This window comes from Ammospiza nelsoni, chromosome 3 (genome assembly GCF_027579445.1).
Source record: "Ammospiza nelsoni isolate bAmmNel1 chromosome 3, bAmmNel1.pri, whole genome shotgun sequence".
Classification (NCBI taxonomy): Eukaryota; Metazoa; Chordata; class Aves; order Passeriformes; family Passerellidae; genus Ammospiza; species Ammospiza nelsoni.
This window is the reverse complement of record NC_080635.1, coordinates 7,171,815-7,181,481: the sequence shown is the minus strand read 5'-3', so window position 1 is coordinate 7,181,481 and position 9,667 is coordinate 7,171,815. Positions and strand designations below refer to the sequence as shown.

At 47.5% G+C, this 9,667-nt stretch overlaps 1 protein-coding gene and 1 long non-coding RNA gene across 5 annotated transcripts in view; one reads left to right on the top strand and one right to left on the bottom strand.

The window, feature by feature from the left end:
• Positions 1-5,763: 5,763 nt before the first annotated feature.
• LOC132071846 (uncharacterized) lies at positions 5,764-8,997 on the bottom strand. Its single transcript, XR_009418213.1, has 2 exons — positions 8,942-8,997; positions 5,764-5,968 (listed from the first exon to the last, which is right to left on the bottom strand). It is a non-coding gene; the product is annotated as an uncharacterized LOC132071846 (long non-coding RNA).
• STUM (stum, mechanosensory transduction mediator homolog) overlaps positions 7,953-9,667 on the top strand; it is a 48,411-nt gene continuing 46,696 nt past the window's right edge. For 3 of the 4 annotated variants that reach the window (XM_059469648.1, XM_059469649.1, XM_059469647.1), the window contains exon 1: positions 7,953-8,172. In XM_059469648.1, the coding sequence (XP_059325631.1) occupies positions 7,983-8,172 (190 nt within the window). In that variant the 5' untranslated portion in view covers positions 7,953-7,982. Of the gene's footprint in view, positions 8,173-8,290; positions 8,882-9,667 lie in introns of those variants that run through there. The other variant, XM_059469646.1, reaches the window with a different exon arrangement.

Genomic DNA, 9,667 nt, shown 5'->3' with positions numbered 1-9,667 from the left:
AGCAGCATATGCTTTATATGCTTTTCTATTTCTCAGCTTTCTGAAAGGGCTGCCTCACAATACGTAATATTTATGAACCTGCCTGAACCAGCCTTTATTGAGAAGTAAAAAGTACTATGTAAGAGGCAAAGAATTTGATCTAAGGAGCAATTTCATTTAAGGCAGAGCCTGGCAGCTTTGCAGTAGTTCACCTGATAGACCACTCTGCTTCCCAAGCCACAGAACATCATTTGCCTCCCTCAGACTTAATCTGAGAGAAACAGACTGTGTGCAAAAAGCTCCCATCTCATCTCACACTCCCACTAAAAAACATGCCCAATAATGACCTTAAAGGGGACCAATCCAAGTGTAAAATGAAGGGAATCCCATCTGTCCAAACACTGCCTTAAGTTGTAACTCAGACATCCCAGAGCCACTAAATCCACTCAGAAATCCATTCCCACTTTACCTTCCAGCATTGTTTAATCTTTCAGGCGCCTGAATCTAAAGGTGCTTCATTACACAGACAAATTGTTTCCCTGTCACATAATTTCACTTGCCTCCTGCTGCTCATTAGTGCTCCTGTATGAAAAGTGGTATTTCTCTATCACCTGCAGCTCTGCTGTGATTTACCTCAGGCTTTTGAATCTGTCCTGTGTCCTTCAGAGCAGCCCTGACCAGAGCACGATGGTAACAGCACTCAGCTTTTAAATTATAGTCTCTGGCAAAATATTCTCAGAAACAAAACACACAGATGCTTGGTTCTGCTTTGCACAAAGTGTTCTGAACCATTACATGCTTGTCCTCCAAAGAGGGAAAAGCAGAAAGGATGCCAAAGGGATAAAGACACCTAACTTCCCCTACAGATTTCACCTGAACTTAAGCATAGAAACAAATGCTCAGCTTAAGCAGACTTGATCATTCCTGGAAGATTGAAGCATCTGCCTCTCCACCAGCTGTGAGACACAACTTCCATAGCTGTGTAAGGGAACTGGGTTTTTTTGGGGGGGTGAGGCTAAAAGTTCTTTAGGAACAGGGTCTCCTCTTGGCCTTCAGCAGCAATTTGGCTGTGCTGGAATTAGGCTGGTACCAGAAAGACAAGGCTGAAAGGGGAAAATGGATCAGCATGTGGAGACACTGGGTTTGGCAAGGAGATTCCCCTCAGTAGAAAAGGAGTGGGGGAAAAAGGAGACTCTATTTTGTGAGTTGTAGGAATAAATGCGGAAAACACAAACCTCTCAAGCCAGAAAGCCTTGGGCATTTCCAAGCACTGTTACTGACCTACTGAGCCATGGCATGAGAGGACTGAATAATCCAAAGTACTAAATGTCACAAGAGCTAACACCTAGAAAGTCTGTACTGCCCACACTTACAAAGAGTGAATGCCCAGGAGCATCCCATAATGCCTGGGATCAATAATTGGTTCATGTTGGGGAGGATTGTTCTAATCAAAGAGCAGGATGGAAGTGCACAGAATGCTAAATCACTAACAAAGTGTTATGCTGTGCTGCAAGGTAGAAAGATTCACAGAGAAAGGTGCTGTACAAGGGGGTAATGAGGTTACATCAAGAAAAAGAAGAAAAGGGAACTTGTAAATAGCATAAGAGAGTGTCCATAAGCTCAAAAGGGGATAGAGACATTATTAAAAAATCATCTGCAGCAGAACAAATAGCCAGTGCCACAAGACCAGCCCCTGTGACACTGGCAGCTGGTGTTTACAGTGTTCCTGATGTGTTTATAGCCTTCCTGATGTTCCCCATTATTGCATTTGCTGGGACCCCATGGCAGGGAGGAATGATGGATCTGACTCCATGCTCTGAGAAGGCTAATTTATTATTTTATGATACTCTATTATATTAAAGAATACTAAACTATACTAAAGAATACAGAAAGGATACTTAGAGAAGGCTAAAAATAATGAAAACTCCTGACTCTTTCCAAAGTCCCAACACAGTTTGGCCACAATTGGCCAAAGAGTCAAAACAACTCACACCAGAATCCAGTGAAACAATCACCTGTGGGTAAACAATCTCCAAACACATTCCACATGAGCACAGCACAGGAGAAGCAAATGAGATAAGAATTGTTTTCCTTTGAGGCTTCTCAGCTTCCCAGGAGAAAAATCCTGGATGAAGGGATTTTTCAGAGAATGTGAATGCCACACTCCATAAGTATGTTTGTTCCAATGACAGAAGGGAAACAAGGGAAAAAAATACAGGTAGCACAGAATAGAGCAAGGGCCTCCTTTTCTTATAGATTTTTTGTGAGTGTTTGAAAATAAACTGAGATCTGCCTCTAAGTTTTGTAATTTTTGTCCATCCCCACCCAAAAGACTTAATGACAGGGAAGAACAAATGAAAGATTAAGACAAAGACCATTATTTCAGTGGCAGAAAATTATCAACAGGGTACAATTCAAAGGAAAGGCCTTCCATTAGACAAGCATCTGGTGTCAGTGGACAAGCAGGGTACAAACTGATTCCAGTCAGGTTGCTTTCTTTATCTCACATGATGCAGCTGCCTGACACTATTGATGGTTTCAGTAAAGGTTAACATCTTTGTTAACCTGTAACAGTCACAGGTAAATCCCAGAGTAAATCTCTGCATCTCTAGGGATCATTCTAGAGGTGCTGCCAACTCATCGGCACAAATGAAGACTGACATTAAACTTAAGTCACGTGAGTTTGAACTGCAGGCAGACCCAAATCCAAAGCTGTGGCGCAATAATCAATAGATTGAGCTCCAGATTTTTGTTCATCTCTCACATTTCCTGCATTTCTGAATGCAGGAAGACAAACCAGGTACTGGAGTGTCTGCTCTATTTTCAGGGTGAGCATGAATGGCTCAGAATGGGGCAAGGGAATGTTTGTGCTTGCAGAATTGCTTTGGGCCTGTCCACAGTTTCTCTAGTGCCAGTCCTCTCTCCTCACCTCCCTTGTCATTGGTATGATAAGCACAGATTTTCCAGACTATTTTCCCAGTTTCTCTGTTGGGAGAATTCACTTACTGGGGATTTTCTCTCTCTGAGCACCACAGCTCACACTGGGTGAATTTAGGGGATGTTACAGAGCCTGGCACAGACACAGGGGGCAACATGGAACAGTCCAAAGCTGCTTAGAGGAAGAACAACTGCATGAGCACTGAGCTGAGAAGAAAGAAAAGCAGCTACAGGCATTAAAACATGAAGACTCTTGTGATGAGACCCTTGTGTTTCCCAGAAATTACTGCAATTCATTTTGCACAGGCTGTAAGGATGAAGGGATGCTTTAACTAAAGTTGGAAAGGAAGGCAGGAGCCAGGAGATTTGTCCTGGAGTCCTAAGCATTTCTTGGTGATCCCAGTACCATCACATGTTTTCAACACATAGCAGGACACATTTACAAAATGCCAATATTAAAAGTCTTAAGCTAATAGAAATCTATGGAAATTAAAATTTCCTTGTTTTTTGATGGCCATGGAACAGAAGAATAATTAATAAATATGACCCTGCTATTGTTCCCAGGGGAATCAGTGCAGGATTTCCACCAGATTGGACACAAAGAATCCTTTTATTTTTTTTTTTTAAACTAGTGGGAAGTCTTGTGTGTGCAGGATATACCCACGTACAATGTCAGCAACAAGTGTAGCTCTCATTCGCACCAGGAAAAGCTCACTGAGTCACAAACCCAGCCTCATGTGACTGTCTGACATTTGTCAGATGGAAGCAATTTATGAGGTCTCAGGTTCATGACACTCTCAAGACTCTGCTCTGACACGGGCCACAAGTGGCACTTGAATAAGTGACTCCTCTGCTCAGAGCTGCATTTGTCTCTGTGAGGACACAGGGCTGCGCCAGCCCCAGTTTCAGCTGCTACAATGGATTTTCCAGTGCCAGACAACTCAAACCTCCTGCACATGAATGAAATTAATTGATCTTCTCTGCTAGGAGGGTGCTGTGCTCCTTGAGCCAAGCTCTGCTTTAAGTCACAGCGTGTGGAGCCGTGCTGGATTTACTCTGGTGCTCTGCAGTGCAGACTGCAGGGCTCCTCCTGTCCCCCAGGGATGGTGAGTGAGCAGCAGCTCTGCTTGGCTCCTTGTTGCCTTTGTTAATAACACTTCTAATGATTTGTGTTTGCATCTATTTTTGCATCTCCTAACATACTTGTAAGGTACTCAAGGCTGCCTTGGAAAGAGCCCAAGCTCAGGGTTGTGGGGTGTATTTAAAACAGATGAGCCCCTGGTTGCTGTAGGTATGTCATTGCTGTTCATTCAGCTTGCAGGAGGTTTTTTTCCTCCCTTTCCAAAGTCAGAGGCAGCATGTGGTGTGCCCAGCCCTCAGAGCACTGCAACAGAGCAGCACCATCCCTTCCTTTTGCAGGATGTCCAATTCTCCACTGATCAACTTTCTCTCCACAAGAGCATCACCAATACCAGGGCAAGCAGGGAAAGGAGAAAAGGTCATTCTACAGCTTCAGGGTAAACTAAAACAACTATCTGATCCTAATTTCCCTTTAGCCTGACAACACTGCCCTCATTGTTTAGCATACAACTCAAAATGTCCATACCTGCAAAATGTTTGAGATACATCTTATTTAGACTCTGTGGGAAACAAAGGTGAAAACTCCCATCATAAAATGTCCTGTGACAGCTCCTTGAAAATCAGCTCGTGACCATAACAAATCCCTTCTCCTGGGATATCACTGTTGTCCTACATAGCAAGAGCTCTATTACCATTATAGTGCAAGGATTCCATATTGCCAGGGTTCCATACCTCCTCAATGTTTCTCACAGGCAGTTCCTCTGAGCACTGACTGTTCCTGGTCCTTGCAGCAGCCATCTGACTCCAGTTCCCACCAATCCACTCTTTTATATCACTGTTCTTATTGGCTACGGGTGTTGCCTGTTATCATCCAGCCTGCTCCTAATCTTTAGTAATTGGTCCAGCTGCAACTCTTTAGGGGATAAGATTACATTCTATACCACCTTCATTTACCCATAATGTATCCCCCTACAATATTCCTCTCCTCTGACTGGGTGTTTGGTGGCCATGAGCCACTCTGGAGTCCCTAAGACCTGATGGATATGGAATTCTCAGGACACTGACCAGAGCCCCAGCACCCGCTTCCCACAGCAGCATCCACATGCAGTGTAACTCAGCACGAAGCCTTGGCAACCAGGCCACCACTGTCCACCACCAGAAAACGCAGCCCAAGCCTGCTCAGCACTGAGACACACAGGTTCCCTGGCCACGCCTCTTATCAAGGAACACACAACTACAAAACAACAAGATAACTTCACTCTGCCACACTGGAGGGAGTCAGAGGCCAGGCTCCTCTGGTTTTAAGGGCTACAAGAGCGTGGAAGGCCCAGCCACCTGCAGGACGTGCTTGCTGCCACCCGGGCCAGCACCACCCACTCTTCCACCAGACATCCAGGAGATTCAGCTGCCTCAGCCTCCTTTGGGACTGCCCTTGGCACAGCAGCACTGCTTGTCTCCAGCTTTAGTGCATCCTGCAGCACTTCTCCAGAGACAACTCTGGGGATTCTGTGTTCCCAGCCCTGTGTGGCAGTGTACTGGTGTGCCAGGGGAGTTCCATGGTCTCAAACACCACTTGGAATTCAGGTTGGGTTTGTCTTTTTTTTTTTTAAAAAACAACTTTTTGCCTCAACTGCAGAAAAATAATGTTATATATATAAACTCATAGCAGTTCTGTGAGCTGTTTTCATGCTGAGACGCAAAATGAACATTTTAAAAGATCAGATCTGAGGAAATCTGAGTATTCTTAGCATCCACAAATATCACCGCTTTTTATAAACCATAACCTTATATTAATTTAAAAAAAAATTTAAAAAATCAGCCCTGGGCCACATTAGGTCCCAGCACACCTTTCCATGGATTCCTGCCTTCTCAGGTTGAAGCTCCTTGATTTTCTATTTGGGCTGCTCTCACAGTGGCCCTTTGCTGGCTTTCACTGTAGGTAATGTGGGCTCACACCCACAATTCCCAGGACCTGTGGAGAATTATGTCACTGCAAGTTATTGATTGTGTTCCAGCTTGGATTCTGCTTTGTACAGGCTCTAATTAATCCATATTCATACCATGAGGATTTCTCCTCTGACTGTGGTTTGATCAACCAGCAGAGAAATAGAGATTTCATTTCAGTTACATTGCATCTTTCCAAGAGAAAGTGCAGCTCTCCAATAGCTTTGTGTCTAGGCAATACAGAGTCTAGGCTGTCATGAACTATTTAGATGGAAATAAATGTCACTATTTAAAAAAAAACCAACCAAACAAAAATCCAAACCAAAAAAACCCCAACAAAACCCTCCCCAAAAAGCCAGATTAGTTAATGTATTTCAGAAACATGTCTAAAATTTGTGCTTAATCAAAAAAAAAGTCAGATTTTTTTGGATGAAATGCACTCAGAAGACACGCTAAAAGATAAGCAAAGAAAATAAAGAGATAAGAAGATAAGCAATGAAAACATGTTGTTAAAGATGAGAGAATTTACATGGCTTGTCTATGTTTTGGTGGTTTCAAGCTCAGTTAGTAGAAAAATAAAATGATGTAACCTAGGAAGAAGATTCTGCATTTCCTTCATTTAGTTTACCCAACCTTTTAGTTGTGCTAATTCGTACTTTAATCAATTAAACTGTTGAAAAAGGCATTTGATATTCAAGTGGCATAAATAAAGTGGTTCAAGGTTTCTCGTGGAATATAATTCCATGCAGGAATTATATTAAATTCCTTGCAGGAATATTTTGGGCAAAACCACAGCTTTAAAATACACAGTAAGACACAGACTATGCTCTATTTCATGGAAAGACCCTGTATATGTGTCACACTTACATTTCCTATCAGGATTAATGCCTTTAATATTTTCCCCGTTTTTTCTGCTGAATCCCATCTACAGGGACAATTACTGCAGTTTTTATTAACCTAGACATGCTCAAGTTTTGTTCCCATTTCACCCACGGAATTCTGTGCTGAACAATAATCGCCAGCCCTACAAAGCCGTGTTTCGTCTCTTGGCTCCGAGGAACGAAGGCACATTTCCACACCCAGCTGCCATTAGCTCTCCCCTCCAGGGCACAGTTTTCCTTTGCCTTCCAATTCCCGTGGCTCCTCTTCCTCTTCCTCCTCACCGCAGCCATTTCCACACACTAAACGCGTGTGGGTTTAATTTACACCTTTTCTTACACTTTCTCTCTTTAAGGGCGCACGGGGTGTAATCTTCCACCGCTCCTGCCCTCCCTCTTATGGAGTTCTTTCCTTCATTCCGGGGAAGGAACGGGACAGCGCCTCGCCCTCTCTGCGGGACGGGGCGAGGGGCGCACGGCTCCGGGCCGGGCTGGGGAAACGCTCCGGGATCCAGGGAATCTCAGGGGCTCGGGACAAACCGGGATGCGGGCGGGATGCAGGAAAGCGCTCCGGGATCCGGGATAGACCGGGATGCAGGGAAGCGGCTGCCCAGGGGCTCGGGATAAACCGGGATGAGGATGGGATGCGGGGAAGCGCTCCGGGCAGCGGCTGCCCAGGGGCTCGGGATAAACCGAGATCCAGGGAAGCGCATCGGGCAGCGGCTGCCCAGGGGCTCGGGATAAACAGGGATGCAGCGAAGTCCTCCAGGCAGCAGCTGCCGAGGGGCTCGGGATAAACCGGGAAGCGGGCGGGATGCAGGGAAGCGCTCCGGGCAGCGGTGCGGCTGCCGAGGGGCTATAAGGACTAAACCGGGATAAGGCGGGATGCAGGGCAGCGGCTGCCGAGGGGCTGTAAGGGATAAACCAGGACAAGGCGGGATGCAGGGAAGCGGCTGCCGAGGGGCTATAAGGGATAAGGCGGGATGCGGTGAAGCGGCTGCCGAGGGGCTGTAAGGGATAAACCGGGATAGGGCGGGATGCGGCGCCGCGAGGGGCGGGCGGAGGGCGGGGAGGGGTCGGCGCGGGGGGCGCGCCTGGCGGCGGGAGCGCGCTCGGCGGCGGGAGCGGGAGCTGCGATCCCACCGGGGCACGGCCGCGCCGGCCATGGAGCCCTCGCCCAAGGACGGCGAGAGCGCGGCGGCCGCCGAGCCCGGGCGGGGCGGCGCGGCCCCGTCCAGCGGCGTGGTGGTGCAGGTCCGGGAGAAGAAGGGCCCCCTGCGCGCCGCCATCCCCTACATGCCCTTCCCCGTGGCCGTCATCTGCCTCTTCCTCAACACCTTCGTGCCGGGGCTGGGTAAGGATGTGCGGGAGGTACCGAGGGAGGGCGGCCGGGCTCGGGGTCTGTCTCTGCCCACCTGCGGCTGCTCGGGCTGCCGGAGGTGCCGGCGGCCGCAACTTTCCTTTTCCCGAAGGCACCGCGGGCAGGGATGGACGGACGCACGGAGGGATGGAGGCAGGAGCCCCTGCACCAAGTTTCGCGTCGGGCCGGGGCAGAGCCCTGCGGAGTCCCCAGGGATGCCAGCGGGCAAATCGCGTTTCCCTTGGGGGGAGCAGGGCTGGGGCAGCCGCCTGGCCCCGCTCGGCCGGGCACGGGCGGTCCCGGTTCCCGGGACAGATCGGACACATCGCCCGAGCCCCCCGAGCGGTGCGAAGGGATTCGGCTGCTCGGGCTCTCACGAACCGGGATTGCGGTCAGAGGAGCAAAGCTCACGGTGACCGCATCGCTCGCCAGCTAGAGATGAGCTTTCGGAGCCCCCCGTGCCGGGTTTTCTAAGGAGACTCGCTAGAAAATGTTAGAACCACTGTCCAGAGGAACTGGAGATTCAGTTTCCCAGCGTAAAGTCTCCAGTGTGCTCAGGTTCCTAAGATGTGGCTGCATCCTTTCTGTATTTCCTATTCCTACACTCTAATTAGGAATTCCTTACTGCAAGAGCAGCTCAGAGTTTGAACACTATAAAAGCCCCTAGAATACAAGGCTAAACACAAACACTTGAGCTGAAATAAAAACAACCTCAATAATAAAAAAATCAAAACCAAACAATCCATGATTCATTAACCCTTACCTCAAGTCTCTCATGGTCCATTTCTGGCTGCTGTTTCTGCTACTGTGGCCACCACAGAAGCCCTCCTTATGATATAGGAGTATCCTCCAGCTAACCCTGCTTTTAAAGAGCTACTGTCTTCCTTTAATTGCTTCATGTGCTTCAGGTGGCTTCATTCTTTAACAAACCTGAAACTCTGAAAGTTCTGATTGAAGTACTATGCACAAAGTGTGGGTGGGATAGTGTGTGCCACACAGAGAAGCCATTGCTACTCCAGCGTGCTTGCTCTGAAGCCTGTGGATGTATTCCAGAGGAAAATTTGCTTCTTTTGCAATAGCTCTGAGTTTTCCTGTGGAAGGACTTGTGGAAGGTGTGTGTGCTTCCAGATGCAATCCACTGCACTCAGGTGCAGTTCTTCCACCTGAAGAACCTCGAGTGATGAATCAAAGACAATCTCTGGAGTTGAATTCTCCTATGGGGCTTTTTTTAGGTTTCCTGGGGCTCAGTTTCCCGCTTTGGAGAGACAAGTTCAAAACCAGAGTTTTCAAAGATAGTGTTGTTTTCTGTTGACATTGAAGACACCACATCTTCACTGTGGACATACAGAAAAAAAAAAGCCTGACTTAACCACCCCTTTTTCCTTATCCAAATTATCTGACACTTCACAAAGCACACTAGAAAACCCTCTGCCCTTCATCCCAGAAGGACAGACCCCCATGAGACATCCTTATGTTGGAATTGGCTTGA